The sequence below is a fragment of the Tiliqua scincoides genome, chromosome 4, assembly GCF_035046505.1.
Source record: "Tiliqua scincoides isolate rTilSci1 chromosome 4, rTilSci1.hap2, whole genome shotgun sequence".
NCBI lineage: Eukaryota > Metazoa > Chordata > Lepidosauria > Squamata > Scincidae > Tiliqua > Tiliqua scincoides.
This window is the reverse complement of record NC_089824.1, coordinates 27,019,946-27,039,567: the sequence shown is the minus strand read 5'-3', so window position 1 is coordinate 27,039,567 and position 19,622 is coordinate 27,019,946. Positions and strand designations below refer to the sequence as shown.

The following is a 19,622-nucleotide window of genomic DNA, read 5'->3' as shown; positions in this document are numbered from 1 at the left end:
TTTAAGCAATGTTCAGGTGTTCATCCTGAACACATATAGAGGGAGAACGGGAGCGTGCTGGCTAGCCCTGCCGTTGCTGACGTGCTCTGTAGCCATGCCCCCTGCATTTCTCACCTGTTTGCAAAAGCAAGCGGTGAATCTTGGGAGATTTCTGCCTGCATTCTAGAACCCCAGGCAGCCAGGATTCTAGAATCTGAAGGAAATCTATCCCTGGGGTTGGTGCTACTTTCCTCTGCAGACAAGTGGCAAAGGCAGGAAAACAGGGTGCAAAGCTCTGAAGTGTGTTGTCATGGGGTGTGTGTGGCTAGCCTGTTCCTCCCCTACGTGGGTATTGCTGAATGCCCAAACAGGGCTTGTATTCGTGGGGCATTTTTGAAGACTTTTGTACATAAATTGGTGACTTAACAGAATTAATCTTATCCCATAGACTTTTGAGAGAACAAGACAGAGCACTGTGGAAAAGAGAGTCCCAGAAAGAAAAATAGTTACGGAGGAAAACATTTTCCTTCATGCAGATTGGCTTCTTCCCAACTTGGTGGAAACTTCAACAGGTGTTACAGCCAGTTCTAACAGAATGGGTTTCCTCCATGGAAAATAATCCCTTTGAAACTTTCTTAGAATGCAAAATCCAGGTAGTTGATTCAGGCAATATCAGTAGCAGAAGCAGACATGAGTCTCCTGCTTATGTGTCTTCCTTGCAGAATCCACTAGGAATTTACATTTTGATCTAATGTTCCAGGCTTGCCCCAGACATGATGACAATTCTGTGCACATTTGCTTGGGATTAAGACCCAGTGACCTCAGTGACACTTATTTCTAAGCCAGCGCGCACAGGATCAGGCTATAAGCATATGTAATTGCAAGTAAGGGCCCAATGCTATCCAACTTTCCAGTGCTGATGCAGCCATAATACAGGCCCGAGGTAAAGGAACATTTGTTCCTTTACCTTGATGAGGCCTCCATGACCACCTCCCACACTGCAGAATGCAGTGCAGGGTCTGTTTGCATGGCTGCATCGACTCTGGAAAGCTGGATATGACTGGGTCCTGAGTATCACTGAACTAGGATTTACTTCTGAGTAAATTATTATGATGATGATGATTATACAGCAGGGGTTTTCAAACTGGGGCGTCGTGTCGCCCCAGCCTGAGGGCCCTGGTCTCTGCCCACTTAAGGGGCAGGGGCAGCAAGGAGGCAGGGAGGAGGCAGCGACGTGATCCTCAGCATCACGTCACTCAGGGGGCTGCAGGGCCTTCTGTAGCCTCCTGGGGGCACAGGGAGCCCTGCACGGCAGACTGCAGGGCTCCCCGAAGCTTCAAAAGTGAAAGTGGAGCAATCGTGCCCCGCCTCCGCAAAACCGGAAGTGGAGCGTGATTGTTCCACTTTCACTTCTGAACCTTGGGGGAGCCCTGCAGACAGTCGCGCAGGGCTCCCCACAACCCTGCGAGGCTGCAGGAGGCTCTGGTAAGTACAGCCAAGCCCCTGCAGCCCCCTGAGCAAGCTGATCCTGGGGAACGCGCTGCTGCTGCCTCCCTGTCTCTTCCCTGCCCCCATCCCCCACCCCTGCAAGGACTTACAGCAGTTTTCAAACTCCCTGAGAGTTTGAAAACTGCTGTTATACTGTATTTATATACTGCCTTTCTCACTGACTCTCTCAGAGAGTGAGAGTCGTACAGACTCAAGGTGGTTCACATAAGCAGGCTATCTCCAACTGCCCCCTGCACCCAAATTGGCCCCTCCCAGAGCCATTTCACCACAATGTTACAGAGCCTTGTGCAATTCCAAGCACACCAGGGAAGCCTCCTGAGGCTTCTCCGAAATCTTAAACTGTGTTTCAGGCAAACTGGGAACCTCAGAGAGGCTTCCGCTTGGTCCTAGAGGTCTGCGGGGCTCCGCGCCTGGGGCATTTGCCCCTTTTAGTTAATGGCAGGTCTGCTACTGATACCATCTATATCACCTACCCAGTGCCATAGCTAGAGAGGGTGCAAAGCACTAAGCACCATGCAAATTGCCCCTTCCCCTTCTCTTCAGAGCCATTTCAGCCAGTGGGAGAAAAAGGGAGGCATTGGCCTGGAATGGCTCCAGAGGGGATGGGAAGGGGCTGCTTGCACAGTGCATTCAGGTGCCTGCAAAACGTATTGCTTTGCACTCCCTCTAGCTATGCCACTGCACCTACCAAGTGCACTTTTAAAGTGATTATAACTTGTAATTTTAATGTAAATTTTGAATAAAACACAGAACACCACTTTCTTTACTACTAACTTTGGAAAACACCAAAGTCAGAGAAAAAATAAAATGATTTTCTCCCACCTCTAGGTATAGCATAATGGCAAAGAGGGTGCCCTGTAGCTCTAACATAAAATGTCAGAAAAATAAAGTTGGTGTGATATGGCAAAAGACTGTGTTAAACAAACAGAACAACATTGAAATGTTCATTGGGAATGTTTATTCCCAGAAACTCAAAGCTGTCTCCTCCTGGTCCTACCATGTTTGTTAGGTATATCTGTGTTTCCATGTTTTCTATGCGTAGAAGCCCTAGCATGAGAATAGCATTTTCAACTTTTGGAGAGTTTGTAGGGCTAGAAGAGCCTGTAAAAGGGAGCAAGCGCCTTGAGACCTGCTTGGCTGCCGCGGCATCTTTCATTAATGCAACAAGAAACTGTCAGGAACGGCGATGTTCATTCTCTCTTGATGAGCAATCACAAGCACATGATTATGTTTTATCACTTGATGCGGTGTGTAAATGGAGCATAGGGATGAATTACCTCCTGCCAATTCTGCTCATCTGTTACCAGAGCTGATCTGTAATGTAGATTGCAGTGCCAGCTTGCGGAGATCTTGATTTTTCTAGTGGAAAATTGAGTTTTGCCGATACCTGGATTCATTTCCACCGGCATAATTCCAGTCCCGAGGATGATCCTGTCACGGAGACATTTCGTAGGTGTACGGCTGAAACTTTTCTTCATTAGGAGCAGCTGGACTCTTTCAGCTCATCTCACTGACATGCCAACAATAACAGCAGTAGATTTTGCACTCAGTATTCCAAAGTAGCATGTTTGGCACCTGAAAAAAAGCTGGAAGCCAGGACAGCCAGCCAATTAGAGATGTTCTCGCCTTCCTTACAGTATTTCTGGAATGCACATCAAGGGTCTGCCCACAACCCCTCTTGCCCCCAGGTCTTTAACAATGCAGTTCTGTACATTCTGCCCTTCCTTGTCCAGAAACGCTGCCTCCCCACCTCTGCTCCACACTCCCGCCAACCTCCCCCCCCACCCCTCCATTGCTCTGCTGCTTGGCGGAGAACTCACCTTGGCCGGCAGTTGGGATGCAGCTCTGGCAGGCTGGCACAGGCACTGCTGGCTCTAGAGTCGTTGCAAATGTGCATTGCAGCATGTTTGCGACACTCTAGGCCGGAGCAGCAGTGACAGCAACTGTTATCCTGCACATGACTGATCTTGTCTGATCTTGGAAGCTAAGCAGGGTCAGGCCTGGTTAGTACTTGGATGGGAGACCGCCTGGGAATACCGGGTGCTGTGGCTTATACCATAGTCTTTCGAGACTGAAGGTTGCCAACCAGGCCGGAGCAGCAGAAGCCACAGAAAGGGGTGGATGGACAGGGGTTACTCATGCCCTTAGCGAGGGGCATCCTCTTTCAGAAATTAGAAGAATCTGTGTTTATGTTTCTTTGGAGAACAAGGGGTAGCTCTTTGCTAATTGTGATGGTGATATGCGACTTTAACAAATCTTTGCCACATGAAGTGGATCCCAGGCATCCAGATAAGGCTGTATTTACATTTTATAGCAGTACATTAAATAATTTCAGAAGGACTCCAGTTTTCCTTCATTCTTTCCATAGCCAATAGAAGAGACTGACAAAGTGGGGTCTGACATTTGTAACTGCTTTCAGCTTTTCCTGACGTGATTTGTGGCTTCTAGGTGAAATGCAGAGTGGTGGAATTCCAGACATGCATTACAGCTTCTATATTTAGCAGCAAAGTCTTTCTCTCCTTGTTGAACAGTTTCCACTTATCTCTGTAACCAATCCGCAAGATTGGATCTTAAGCATTGTGGTCATCTTCTGAACGATTTCGTAAAAGCCATGAAATGTGGTGTGCAAATGAATGTTCAGCAAAAAATGTATGGGGTGAAGAAAATAAAAAACACCACCCAAACCCTGGTTACCACTGTTACCTATAAACATTTAGTTGTTTTCTCAGACAAGGCCACAGGCTAGGCAGAAAGGAAATGTTTATGGTTTTTTTAAAAAAAATTTTAAACTTGCTTTTGCAATACAGTTTGCTAAAAATTCAGATATGGGTCATCTTTTTAACAGGGAGAGAAAATAGATCCTGCTGAATTGAACTTTGTCTCTGCAGTCACGCCACACACACACGCGCGCGCGCGCGCGCGCGCGCACACACACACACACTTTCATTCATGGATTTTTAAAAAACGCCAACTTTTATGTTGGACATATACTACATAGATTAATTTCAATTGGATTAAAACTTAAGACAATCCATTAGCGGATAGTAGCCTTCATATTAAGGTTTCATGTTACTTACTCAGCAGGAAGGGTAAATGATTGTCATGTAATATGAATACTTTGAAAGTGCATACGTGTGTGTGTGTGTGTGTGTGTGTGTGTGTGTGTGTGTGTGTGTGTGTGTTTTAAAATTGAAATACTGTAATTGTAGCCTAGCCCATCTTAAAGCCGGTTGGAGAACATAATGTTATCATCTCCTTCTTGTCTCTTCTAACCTTTTATTATTCTTTCATCTCTTGTTGAACTCTGACTGACTAGTTAGTTGGCAACCTTCAGTCTCGAAAGACTATGGTATCGCGCTCTGAATGGTGGTTCTGGAACAGCATCTAGTGTGGCTGAAAAGGCCAGTTCGGGAGTGACAATCCCTTCCACACTCGGAGCAAGTGCAGTCTGTCTCCCTGGCTATGGGCCTTCCTTCTTTGCCTCTTTGCCTCTTTGCCTCTGTCTGTTGGCCAAGTGTCTCTTCAAACTGGGAAAGGCCATGCTGCACAGCCTGCCTCTAAGCGGGCCGCTCAGAGGCCAGGGTTTCCCACCTGTTGAGGTCCACTCCTAAGGCCTTCAGATCCCTCTTGCAGATGTCCTTGTATCGCAGCTGTGGTCTACCTGTAGGACACTTTCCATGCACGAGTTCTCTATAGAGGAGATCCTTTGGGATCTGGCCATCATGCATTCTCACAACATGACCGAGCCAATGCAGGCATCTCTGTTTCAGCAGTGCATACAAGCTAGGGATTCCAGCTCATTCCAGGACTGTGTTGTTTGGAACTTTGTCCTGCCAGGTGATGCTGAGGATGCGTCAGAGGCAGCGCATGTGGACAGCGTTCTGTTTCCTCTCCTGTTGTGAGCGAAGAGTCCATGACTCGCTGCAGTACAGAAGTGTACTCAGGACGCAAGCTCTGTAGACCTGGATCTTGCTATGTTCCGTCAGCTTCTTGTTGGACCAAACTCTCTTTGTGAGTCTGGAAAACATGGTAGCTGCTTTGCCGATGCATCTGTTTAGCTCAGTATTGAGAGAAAGAGTGTCATAAGAACATAAGAACAGCCCCACTGGATCAGGCCATAGGTCCATCTAGTCCAGCTTCCTGTATCTCACAGCGGCCCACCAAATGCCCCAGGGAGCACACCAGATAGTGTCGGAGATCGTTGAGCCAAGGTACACAAAGTCATGGACAATCTCCAGTTCATGCGCAGAGATTGTAATGCAGGGAGGTGAATCCACATCCTGAACCATGACCTGTGTTTTCTTAAGGCTAATTGTCAGTCCAAAATCTTGGCAGGCCTTGCTAAAACAATCCATGAGCTGCTGGAGATCTTTGGCAGAGTGGGTAGTGATAGCTGCATCGTCAGCAAAGAAGAAGTCACACAGACATTTCAGCTGAACTTTGGACTTTGCTCTCAGTCTGGAGAGGTTGAAGAGCTTTCTGTCTGATCTGGTCCGGAGATAGATGCCTTCTGTTGTAGTTCCAAAGGCCTGCTTCAGCAGGACAGCAAAGAAAATCCCAAACAAGGTCGGCGCAAGAACACAGCCCTGCTTCACTTCGCTTCGGATGTCAGAGGGGTCTGATGTGGAGCCATCAAAGACAACAGTGCCCTTCATGTCCTTGTGGAAAGAACTGATGATGCTGAGGAGCCTGGGTGGACATCCAATCTTGGGGAGAATCTTGAAGAGGCCATCCCTACTGACCAGGTCAAAAGCCTTCTTGAGATCTATGAAGGCTATAATGAGTGGCTGTCGTTCCCTGCATTTCTCCTGCAGTTGTCTAAGGGAGAATACCATATCAGTGGTGGACCTCTTGGCTCGGAATCTGAACTGCGATTCTGGGTAGACGTTCTCTGCAAGTACCTGGAGCCTCTTCAGTGCAACTCGGGCAAACAGCTTTCCTATGATGCTAAGGAGAGAGATGCCATGGTAGTTGTTGCAGTCACCCCTGTCGCCTTTGTTCTTATACAGCGTGATGATGTTTGCATCCCTCATGTCTTGAGGTACTCCACCTTCTCTCCAGCAGAGACAGAGGATTTCATGCAGCTCAGTGGCAATGATCTCTTAGCAGCACTTTAGGACCAGCAGGGATGCTGTCTTTTCCAGGTGCCTTGCCAAAGGCAAGGGAGTCCAGGGCCACGTGAAGTTCTTCTAGGGTTGGTTCACTGTCAAGCTCCTCCAGCACAGGCAGGCACTCAATGTTGTTCAGCGCTCCTTCAGTGACTACATTTTCTCTGGAATATAGCTCAGAGTAGTGCTGCACCCAGCGTCCCATCTGCTGCACCCGGTCCTGGATGACCTCGCCTGTGGCAGACTTCAGAAGGGGAATTTTCTTCTCTGTTGGACCTAGGGCCTGCTTGATACCATCATACATCCCTTTGATGTTGCCCATGTCAGTTGCTATCTGTATCTGGGAACAGAGCTGGAGCCAGTAGTCGTTAGCACATCTCCTGACAGTCTGCTGGACTTTGCTGTGAGCAGCTCGGAGGACCTGCAGGTTGCGCTCACTGGGACAGGTCCTGTATGCTGCTTGAGCTCTCCCCTTTTCCTCAATGACTGGTTGCAACTCCTCAGAGTGGGCTTCAAACCAGTCTGCCATCTTGTTGGTCTTCTTGCTGAGTATGGACAAGGCGGTGTTATAATCGGCATTCTTGAAATGTTCCCATTTGTTGGATGCATTTGCGTCGGCTGGGCCTGGAAGAGTTTCCTCAAGTGCTCGTGCAAATTCCTCCACTTTTCTCTGATCCCGGGTCTTGCTGGTATCAATGCAAGGTCTTCCTTTCTTTTTCGTGTGATACAGTTGCTGTGTTTGCAGTTTCACTCTGCTGCACACCAGGGAGTGGTCAGTGTCGCAGGCAGCACCCTGATAACTGCGTGTGATCTTGATGCTGGGAAGGTTGGAGCGTCTGGTGAGGATCAGGTCGAGCTGGTGCCAGTGCTTTGATCTTGGGTGTCTCCAAGAGACTCTATGTTGGGGCTTCGTGTTGAAGAACGTGTTGCTGACACAGAGACCATGACTGCAAGACAGAGACCATCTGACTGACTGCAAGACTAGTAAAGATACGTGCTGTTGTTTGGAAGGAAAGGATGTGTTACTGTACTGGGATCTTCTTTAAGGAGAGGCTGCTTGTGGCTCAAGAGCCAGTTGCATACTCCCCCAGGACCTGCTGCCATGTAGTACCAAATCTGTGGTCTGATGAACGCAAGGGGAAAAATGGGGAAAGCTCTTTTCCTGAAGTGTCATGAGCCATGCCTCAGAAGACACTCCAACTCTGAGGAAGAGGCACTGACTTAGGCAGGAAGGCTAACAGCCATCTGCTCTAGAGGGCTAGACCCAGGCCCTACAAGAGAGTCTGAACTTGTCAGTGAGGAGCACCTTGAACAAGAGACCCCTGAGTCAAGGATCCCAGTGGCAGCCTCCTCTGGGTCTCATTCCCCTGAAAGAACTAGCCCCCTCTGCACCAGGGTTGTTGGGTGCTCACTGCTAAAGATAAAGTACCAAGTGGAAATTAGCAAAGAGGTAGTACTAGGGATCTAAAGCTCACAACACCTCAGGAAGGTAATCAGAGATCACATTGCAAGAGCCCTGAAGAAAGAGGGCCAATTCCCAAGGGCCATTCATTGCACCTCTACTCTGATGAGCTGCTCTACAGCTTGTCAGAGCAACAACAGTGAAGGGAGGGGGAAAATGGAAGGGAAAAAGATTCGTTTAATTGGTACTCAGTATGGCTACTGCTGCTGTTCTTCTGGCATGCTGGAGCATGCTGCAGTAATTGGGAGAGTAAAGGGGGAGAGAGAGGGGGGGAAACCTTTCTCCCCCCCTGTAAAGACTTTCCTGTTTCTGTTTTTTTGCTCCCCACTGAGACCAAGACAGGAAGGGAGAGGATGAAGGGTTGGCAGAGGCGGGGTAGAATCTCCTGAGCTCTGCAAGCCAGGGATGTGCAGTCACGTGAGGCAGAGCCTCCCCTGTCCTGTCCTGTTCCAATGACAACAGAGCCTCACATGTCTCTAATGAAAATAGCCTCACCTACAGGGAGAGACTAGAACTTGCAGCAATGACAGCTCAACTTCCCCTGTGATGGTGCATGTTCTGAGTGGTTATGTGATCACGGTGGAGGCAGAGGCTGTCACTGCTGAAAGCTCCAGTCTCTCTGAGAGACTCCCTTCCAAGTTTCTCTGAGAGACTCCCTGAGCTGTGGCAGCTGCAGCTCTGCCTCCCCTGAGATTGTGCAGGTCCTGAGAAAGCCCCCTGAATGTCTTGCGGTGTGATGTCATCATGTCACACCGTACTTCCGGGTCTGCCTTGGACCTCTCCACATGTCGCTGCTGCAAGCTTTCAAGAATTCTCAGGACCCAGGAAATTTACCTCTCCTTTTGAGAGGAAGAATTCCAAGTTCTAAAAATTATTCTCTGAGTCCAAATGTAGCAGAATTTCCCAACTGCTCTGTGACAAATAGTTCATGGGGAAATGGTCTTCCACAAGCAAAGGGTCTTGGGCCAGACCTACAGTCCTAACCCTGCTGATTTTCATTTGCAGGCATTACAGCTGAAGTCTTAGTGGTGGCCTCCTTTGGGGAACTCCACAGAAGAGCTCAGGAGGCCGCTGGCAAGATTGTAGTTTACAACCAGCAGTATGTCAGCTATGGAGAAACAGTACAATACCGAAGTCGAGGCGCTGTGGAAGCCGCTCAGGTGGGAGCAAAGGCATCTCTTATCAAGTCGATTACTCCATTTTCTATTAATAGGTAAGGGCTTGTTGCTTCGTATGAATTGCACTTCACCTCTTCTTTCATTTGGTGTGGCAGACTGTTTGGTGTGTGTGTTCCTGTGGGAGAAGGGGCGTTCTAGTTGGGGCAGCTTGCTAGATATTATGCTGTTGTTTTCTACTAGTAGTTCAAGCAGGGATCTGTCAACTTTCAGCTGCTTTCTGTCTGGAATTGCAACTGTTGAGGAATTTCTTGGTTATGTAGCAAGTGTGTAGAACTGATTTTCAACCGGTGTGCTACAATTGGTGTGCTACAAATGGTTCACAGGTGTGCTCTGGGAGTTTGAGGGAGGGTAATGTATTAGCTGACATTAGTTGACGAGGCATCACAGTGTCAACAAAGGTCCGTATAGTCAAAACCATGGTTTTCCCAGTTGTCATGTGTGGCTGTGAGAGCTGGACTGTAAGGAGGGCTGAGCACCAAAGAATAGATGCTTTTGAATTTTGGTGTTGGAGAAGACTTTTGAGAGTCCCCTAGACTGCAAGGATATCAAATCAGTCAATCCTACAGGAAATCCAGCCTGACTGTTCATTGGAAGGACAGATGCTGAAGCTGAGGCTTAAATACTTTGGTCACCTCATGAGAAGGAAGGACTCTTTAGAAAATACGCTGATGCTGGGGAAAATTGAAGGTAAAAGGAGAAGTGGACGGCAGAGGATGAGATGGTTAGATAGTGTCACTGAGGCAATGAACATGAATTTGGACACACTCCGGAAGTTAGTGGTAGATAGGGGGGCCTGGTGTGCTGTGGTCCATGGGGTCACGAAGAGTCGGACATGACTTAATGACTGAACAACAACATGTATTAGTAGGGCTATTGGGGGATGTGAGCCCCTTCCAGCAGTGCAGTGTCCATTGTCAATTTTCCAGAAATTGATGGTGAGTTTTGACAATGTTTGCACCTGTTGTGCTGTGAGATGAAAAAAGGTTGAAAATCACTGCTGAGGAATGATTTTTTTTTACTTTGTATTAAACAGAAATGATGATGCATTCTTTTCCTCTCAATTTTGCTTTGAAGTATTTAGAATTCCTCCTGTAGCTGATACTGAGAGGGAGACAATAGCTTTTTTCTATGTGAATTTGCACAGGGAGTGAACAAAGGGCTCCACCTCAACCTACATGCAGGTGTTAGAATGTGTGAACAGGAGCCTTCCATATGATGCAGAACATCCCTTGTGCTATGATCCTACACATGGATTCACATCTAAAAACAGATTTGCATTAGTTTTCTTGAGTTTCCATATTTTGTAATTATTTTGCTAAAATGGATGGGGCCTATTATGTGGCACACCTGCTATGTAGCCTGGCATTGTCTGTTCCAACTGGCAGTAGATCTCAGAATACTCACATGGGGAGTCATTAGCCTGGCTACCTGAGATTTGCTGTGAAGGAACTGGAAATTTGTACATCAGATTACACACTGGAGTCTCAGCAAGAAAGGTCTGGACTAGAGGGAAAGGCTGAAGAATCAAATCAAAAGAGTTTGATGGGTGACTGAAGAAGTAACCGCCAAGTGGCAAAGCACTCTATCCTCAACCTGAAAGGTATCACTCTTCCTTTGTATTCCACAGCATAACAGAGACCAAAAGCATTACTGGAAGAAATGTGACCTGGCTCTGTGAAAGAGCTGATGAAGCCCACTGAGGAACCCATGACCTGTGCAAAGAATTGTGATTCCTAAATATTGTTCCATAAGTAGCAATTAGTATATGCCATTGAATAATGAATGCATTCACTATCATCCACACTGATAGAACACTGACACTAGCATAACAAGGAAAAATGCCAAGCCTGGCAAGGCAACACTAACACTAACACTAAGCCCTCTGGATGGTGAGGGAGGGAAAGGGGAGATAAAAGGAGACTTAGAGATGGCAGAGAAATTAAATGAGTTCTTTGCATCTGCCTTCACGGCAGAAGACCTCGGGCAGATACCGCTGCCCGAACGGCCCCTCCTAACCGAGGAGTTAAGTCAGATAGAGGTTAAAAGAGAAGATGTTTCAGACCTCATTGATAAATTAAAGATCAATAAGTCACCAGGCCCTGATGGCATCCACCCAAGGGTTATTAAGGAATTGAAGAATGAAGTTGCAGATCTCTTGACTAAGGTATGCAACTTGTCCCTCAAAACGGCCACGGTACCAGAAGATTGGAGGATAGCAAATGTCACGCCTATTTTTAAAAAGGGAAAGAGGGGGGACCCGGGAAACTATAGGCCGGTCAGCCTAACATCTATACCGGGTAAGATGGTGGAATGCCTCATCAAAGATAGGATCTCAAAACACATAGACGAACAGGCCTTGCTGATGGAGAGTCAGCATGGCTTCTGTAAGGGTAAGTCTTGCCTCACAAACCTTATAGAATTCTTTGAAAAGGTCAACAGGCATGTGGATGCGGGAGAACCCGTGGACATTATATATCTGGACTTTCAGAAGGCGTTTGACACGGTCCCTCACCAAAGGCTACTGAAAAAACTCCACAGTCAGGGAATTAGAGGACAGGTCCTCTCCTGGATTGAGAACTGGTTGGAGGCCAGGAAGCAGAGAGTGGGTGTCAATGGGCAATTTTCACAATGGAGAGAGGTGAAAAGCGGTGTGCCCCAAGGATCTGTCCTCGGACCGGTGCTTTTCAACCTCTTCATAAATGACCTGGAGACAGGGTTGAGCAGTGAAGTGGCTAAGTTTGCAGATGACACCAAACTTTTCCGAGTGGTAAAGACCAGAAGTGATTGTGAGGAGCTCCAGAAGGATCTCTCCAGACTGGCAGAATGGGCAGCAAAATGGCAGATGCGCTTCAATGTCAGTAAGTGTAAAGTCATGCACATTGGGGCAAAAAATCAAAACTTTAGATATAGGCTGATGGGTTCTGAGCTGTCTGTGACAGATCAGGAGAGAGATCTTGGGGTGGTGGTGGACAGGTCGATGAAAGTGTCGACCCAATGTGCGGCGGCAGTGAAGAAGGCCAATTCTATGCTTGGGATCATTAGGAAGGGTATTGAGAACAAAACGGTTAGTATTATAATGCCGTTGTACAAATCTATGGTAAGGCCACACCTGGAGTATTGTGTCCAGTTCTGGTCGCCGCATCTCAAAAAAGACATAGTGGAAATGGAAAAGGTGCAAAAGAGAGCGACTAAGATGATTACGGGGCTGGGGCACCTTCCTTATGAGGAAAGGCTACGGCGTTTGGGCCTCTTCAGCCTAGAAAAGAGACGCTTGAGGGGGGACATGATTGAGACATACAAAATTATGCAGGGGATGGACAGAGTGGATAGGGAGATGCTCTTTACACTCTCACATAATACCAGAACCAGGGGACATCCACTAAAATTGAGTGTTGGGCGGGTTAGGACAGACAAAAGAAAATATTTCTTTACTCAGCGCGTGGTCGGTCTGTGGAACTCCTTGCCACAGGATGTGGTGCTGGCGTCTAGCCTAGACGCCTTTAAAAGGGGATTGGACGAGTTTCTGGAGGAAAAATCCATTATGGGGTACAAGCCATGATGTGTATGCGCAACCTCCTGATTTTAGGAATGGGTTAAGTCAGAATGCCAGATGTAGGGGAGAGCACCAGGATGAGGTCTCTTGTTATCTGGTGTGCTCCCTGGGGCATTTGGTGGGCCGCTGTGAGATACAGGAAGCTGGACTAGATGGGCCTATGGCCTGATCCAGTGGGGCTGTTCTTATGTTCTTATGTTCTAACACAGCCCTTCCCAATAAGACCCCCAGCATATATGGAAACATCTAGACAGACTCTTGTCTAAGGAACTGCTTCCTGACAGCAAGGTGTCATTGCCATGACATCAGCGTGTCATCACCATGACGTCAGTACATCATCCGTGTTACATACACATGCATGTTATAGGCACATGCAAATCCATGTTACAACTGTGTGTCATTGCCATGAAGTTGACGCATCATCTGTGCGCCATCGCCATGAAGTTGGCATGTCATCCTTGTGACATCTGTGTGTCATCCATGGGATGACAAGAAACCATATCTAAGTAACCCCATTAATGAATAGGTAGAAAATCACTGCCAGGGTGAACACAGCAGGGGATAGTGTAGGTGCAGGGCCAATGGGTGCTGGGGGAACACCCCCACTCCAGCCATTAGGAATGAATAATGAGATGCTTCAAGGACACCACACACACACAGCACAGTCACCTCCTACAAGCATTACAGTGGCATCAGCAATAAAGGGACAAACACAAAGACCTGCATGGCACCTGTTGCGAGCTGCTGGAGAGCGGACGACGTTCACGCAGCTGGCTGCCCGGCTGCTAGCTCGGCTTGCCTATCTCCCAAGGTCGGAGCGCACACACTCCCGGCGACAAAGACGACACAAGGCAGAAGTCCTCCACCAAACGCCTCTTTACTATGTACAAGATATTTACAAGAGCAACAGTCCAAACTGTACAAATGGTACACGAATCACTGATCTCACTGACGTAGCCTTCGGCACAAATCCACTCTGCATCTCCCACACCCCAGCTTGCTCCTGCTGGAATATATATGTGTGGCAGCCAATCAGAGAGCAGTAAAAACTGCAGAGTCACTCTGACTTAGCATGTACTGCCACACATACACACACACACAGGGAGCAGTCACCTGGTCTACATCACCTGATGTTGCATCATCCTTTCTGCTCCCAGGATGCTGTGCTGGCTCAGGCTTGTCAAGGCTTCAGGCCTGCTACTATTCAGCCAGTAAATTACCTAGCAGTCCCGGGGATGGACCCTTGACAGCACCCCTGTAGCCATGGTTCAAGTCTCCTCATCCCTCTCACATAAACATATGGAATCCCCCCCCCCATTTAATTATGTGTGTGCTTGCTTCCCCTTAAGGGGTGGTGAGGCAGAGATTGCTCTGTCATTGGCGTAGCATTTTCTGGTGTCGGGGCATGTCCATTGTCTGAAGAGGGGTTAGGATAGGGTGTATGTCATCTCCTCCTTGTCCCTTCCATGTTAGTAGGGGTACATAGGAGTTGGTAGCCTGTGCCAGTGTTGCTTTGGCAGGACAGGCTTAGCATTTGGCCTTTGTTGCATCAGTGTGCCACCAGCATGGTATTGCCAGGACAGGGTTAGAATAGGGCACTGTGCCATGTTTGCAGGATGTCAAAATAGGAAGGTAACATATGGCTCCTGCATCAATTCCATGTAATGGCCCAGTTCTAACCCTTATTTTGAAGAGGCTCCCTGACCTCCCACCCCACCACAGGATACAGTGCACACTGCATCGGTGCTGGAAAGTTGGATAAGATTGGGCACTGCATTAAGTGGTAACAACTTCCTGTAATCTCACATATTGTGCTGTCTTACCGGTTAGGCTCCATGTAACAACACAGAGACCATTTAAGACCTGTGATCCTGTAATAGGTTCATGATCTCAGTGTATGAGATCACTCGTGTGGGAAGTCTTGGATCAAAGAAAAAAGTTACCATTTGCATCCTGCTGGACATATATACCAAAGGCTGTAATTCACGGATGTGGTTTCGGTTGTCGCATACTGAATCTGAAAAATTCCTGCTCTCATGCAAACTGTATATGGATTTTATTTTAGTTTTTGCTTGAATCAACTGCTGGTAATGCACTGCACCAGTCATACTCCTGAAATGTTTTTCCCCCTGCCCTCACAATATGGAAAGATGCGCTTTTGAAGGTTGGTTAAGAAGACAGACAGAAAAACTTGTGCATGAAGGAAGTGGATGGAGAATTGATGTGCCAATGCTTGTTGCTCAGGTGTAAGTGGCGACTGGCCGAGATTTCAAATGAATTAAACGGAGAGATGAAATGGATGCCAAGTATTCATTTGTTTGGGGTAATCTTGTCCGGAACCTTGAATGAGCAGAGTTTGGTGCCATTCACAGATGCTACTGCATATTTGGATGCTACTAGAAAATGGTATTCTTCCCAGATAAGTGAATTTGTTATTTTTCCTTCTTCTGTTTGTTTTATTTAGTTAAGATGGAGCACACATAGACTCAGTATCACTGCTGCCATTTCACAGTAACAAAGGCTGCCCTTCGCGTCTGCAAGTGACAAGAGCCAATGTCCTAACCAGCATAGATTTTCTGCTTTCTCCGCCTGCTCTTAGCCACCTGTTGTGTCTTTCCCCGTCTGCCGTACTGACAAGCTGCACTGAGTAGGCTCTGCTGGACACGGGCCCTTTTGTCTGTCTGCATCAGGAGGCATTGTCAGCTTGTGGCGTGTTCCTTTTTGAACATTTTTATTTTAGATAGATTGATTGGAAGTGCTGATTCCTTCTGACGACTTCATTGGACATACAGAATATCCAGAGGCCTGCTGGGCCACAGGAAGAAAAAAGAAATTAACCTCTGATTTTGAAATAATGATTTAGAGCTGAGTTTAAAACATGAGTGTTTCCAGAAAAACTCTGTGCTGAATTGTAGTAATTTTCTGAGCCGTCCAGCCTCATCTGAAGGATGCTGCAGCAGTACTTTTCTCAAGCAAGCACGCCAGGAGAATCATGGCATGGGATATGCAGCAGAAGCTGGGGTATAGGGCTGTGACATGTCTGTTAACCATAGGTGCTTTGTGTGGAGATGATCCCCACCCCTTCTCAGTTCCAAGCCAGTTCCATTTGGGGCTTTTCCTCTTTACTGTCACTAGAGCAGTGGTCTTCAACCTTTTTTGTTCCACGACCTCAATGTATAAATAAAGCTTCAGACTGGGGACCCCACTGTCAATCCTGCCCCCCTCCCAGGACCCTTTCTACCCACCCACATCACCACCCACTCCCTGCCCCCATTCTGCCCTCCCAGCATTGTTCACCATAACCAAATATTCTTATTAGATTGTACAGACAAAATTACCATGAAGCCTACCACTAGTGAAATCTATTTTATCATAATTGCTAAGAACCTGAGCAGGACTGGGACACAGTCTTCTGGTACCTGAAGGGGTACACCAGATACCTCCCTCTTTACCTGATGGAAGGTTCTATTTGTTTTCTATACAGCAATTTACTTATGATACAGCCCAATGCTCTGCCCTGCTGTCCCACTATCATATATTGGCTGTGGATGACTTGTGGAGCACATCGCTGGTGCCCATTTTCAATCTGCCATTGCAAAGCAGCAGTAGCAGTACTGGTGGCCTGCTGCAGTGGCCAGCAACCTGCTATGGTGCAGGTAAGCTGGTGTGGGGGTGAGCAGGGAGGGGGTGTAATGGGGCATGGGGGAGGAGGAACAGGATGGGGATCAGAGCCCCTGGGAAACATGGCAGGGGAGGGCAGGGGTCAGTTACCAGCAGCAATAGTGCCAGCAATATGCTATACTATGTTCCCCTGCCCAGCCTTGCCACATCCCCCTTGTGTTCTCTTGGATTTGCACCAACCGAAGAATGGGTACAGGTGGACCCATAGGGCAATGGGGAGCTTACAAAAACTCCTTTGCCCCAAAGAGACCTTTTGATTGCCACCCCATCATAGGATACAGTGCATGTTAGTTACATTTTAAAAACAAACAATCCCATTTTAGTCTTTTTCTGCTTCCCTTTCTCTCTCTTTAACTGCTCCTACATTTTTTTTTTTTTAAAGATAGAGATCCCTTTAACCCCTGAGCTATGCTCATAGCTACACTGGAGGAGAAGCTGTGGTCTCTTCATGGTGGCATACTTGTCCCATGTATGCAGAAGAGAGCATGGAATGTTCCAAGTGACATCTTCATGAAAAGTCACCATTGGCACGTCTTGGTTGATGCCTTCCATATGCAGCTAATGTAGGGCATCATCAGACCACACATTCAGATTCTCAAAATACTCCTAAGAAACTTGGTGAAAGTGAATGGAAATAGCTTCAGATAGTCAGTTGTCTGTAATGCTAAAGAGGCTGCAAGAATAATAAACTGGGATGGGGCACCTACCTTACATGAAAAGGCTACAATGTTTGGGGTTCTTCAGTCTAGAAAAAAGGCACCTGAGGGGGGACTTGAATGAAACACACAAAATTATGCAGGGGGTGGATGTTTTTCCTCTCATGCAACACAAGAACCAGGGGACATCCACTAAAATTGAGTGTTGGGAGAGAGGACAGAGAAAAGAAAATATTTCTTGACCCAGCATGTTAATTAGTCTGTGAAACTCCTTGCCACAGGATGTGGTGATGGCGTCTGACCTGGATCCCTTTAAAAGGGGATTGAACAAATTTCTGGAGAAAAAGTCCATCACAGGTTACAGGCTGTGATGGATATGTGCAACCTCCTGGTTTTAGGGTAGGCTACCTCCGAATACCAGATGGCACCAGGGAGGGCACCAGGATGCAGGTCTCTTGTTGTCTTGTGTGCTCTCTGAGGTATCTGGTGGGCCACTGTAAGATACAGGAAGCTGGACTAGATGGGCCCTAGGCCTGATCCAGCAAGGCTCTTCTTATGTTCTTCTTATGTTTTTATAATAAGTGCACCTGCTTTCTGATTGTGGCACACTGTTATTTGGATTGACTGGGCGGCTATGCAGTTTTTAAATCTAATAAATCTGGGTGGCTATGCAGGTACTAAATCTACCATTAAATCTTCCTGCACTGATAACTGTGATTCATGAACACCTTGAACATTCCTTCATCGCCTAAGCTAATGCATTGACCTTATTATCTAGTAGAACATACTGACCCTGTCCTTTCTTTTTTCTTTTGTTTTATTACCAAAAAGTATTCATTATTTTCGATATATACCTAAATTTTTCTTAGCTTCTCCAACTTTATCTTAAGATGTACATTCTGTCTTCAAAACGGACAGGGCAATCCCATGCAACTCTAAAAGACTGGGATATTTGAAATCCTGTTTATTGGTGTTAAATCAATGTTTGTTTTTAAGGGTTATTTTTGCCAAAGATGCTGTTACTTTTGGCCCAGGATGGCCTCATTTTGGAGTCTTCTGAAATGTGAAAAAGTCAGAGCCAAGGGTTTTTCTCCTGAGAGAAAATGTGGATGGCTGAACAAGGAGGTCCAATGTTTTCAAACAAGCTTCATTTCCTATAAACTGTGCTGATTCTCTAGTAGGAGGAAGCTGGAGCCCCCACAAAGTCAATTGCAACGTTCCTTTAATTTTAGTGGGAACAAGATGTGGCTGCAGTAGATCAGTGAGGGAATAACATGATAGTTTTATGCATACCCGACCCTGTGGCACAAAACTGTATTTGTACCTGACTAACATTACACTTGGGGCTGCTTGCTGCCAGGCTCTGTTAAAAATTCAGAGCCATCTTCTGGCCAGTTAAAACTTGAGCTGACATCATGTGTCATAATGAGGAGGCCAACAGGGTTTGTCTCTCTCAGCTAATGACGCATAGCAATTGAGAAACATGTTGTGTCTGACTTGTTTATACATGCGTGCACATGGTGCTGAGTCATACTGGATAAGCATGACCTAGACCAGTCTCATGTTGTGTAGCTTGGGCTGAAGCCAAGAAGGTGTCAGTTCCCACAGGCTTTTGGTTCATTGGAGCACTGGTCCCATGGACTGGTTTGTGAGAAGCTCTATCTTGGAAAATTCCATGACTAGCCCCACTGTGCTTGGTTGCCAGTTCAGAATTGTAAACAGTTTCATATCCTGGGAGCTGCCTGTCACCCATGGCCACAGACAAAATACCTTCAAACTTGGCTTCTCACATCAATTTCATTAGAAACTCTGTCGCAAGCGGTGCACTAATTGAGACACAGTCTTCTGCAGTGCCCTGCTGAACCCTTCTAGGATCCTGCAGAAAACCACCATGTCTTGGGGGGGAGGGGGGATCAAGAGACAAAATACAGGCCGAAATATGTTCCATCCACCATAACCTTTGTGTTGTCTATAGGGAACTGGGTCACAAAAACTTTATTGTTACTGCTGCAGTTGCTACACTTGTGGTTGCACTTGCTTCCTCCATTTGACTTTGAATGTAATCTGTTGGTGCTGCATCAAACACCCCAATTCCCCCTGCTACCCAGGAATCATTGTGCTAGTTGGCACCCAGAACAAGTGCCAGATGACTCTCTTCTCTTTCTAGCCTTTCCCTTTTCACCATCGCCTCTGACCATTACCTCAAGCTGCAGCTCAAGCACCTGCTGAGCTGCTTTCCAAAAAGCCATCTGCTGGGAAAGCAATCTTGCCTCCCCTGCCTTACATCCCTCCCTGAACTGGCTGACAGTACTGCCTAGCCTTTCCTGGGTTAGTTCGTCAAGCTCACTTCTGATTTAACCAGTGCTTTTTTTGTTAAAAAAAAAAAGGTGCAGGAACTCACGACTTGTTAATCTTTTATTTATTTATTTATTTATTTTTAAATTTATTTAAAATAAAATATTTTATATATATATATATATATATATATATATATAT

The 19,622-nt window shown here is 46.8% G+C and overlaps 1 protein-coding gene across 2 annotated transcripts in view; it reads left to right on the top strand.

Annotated features, from left to right (window-relative positions):
• The window catches only part of CPQ (carboxypeptidase Q), a 177,929-nt gene that overhangs the window by 23,731 nt on the left and 134,576 nt on the right, over window positions 1-19,622 (top strand). For both annotated transcript variants that reach the window (XM_066626491.1, XM_066626490.1), the window contains exon 3: window positions 9,064-9,271. In XM_066626491.1, coding sequence (XP_066482588.1) covers window positions 9,064-9,271 — 208 coding nt within the window. The remainder of the gene's footprint in view (window positions 1-9,063; window positions 9,272-19,622) is intronic.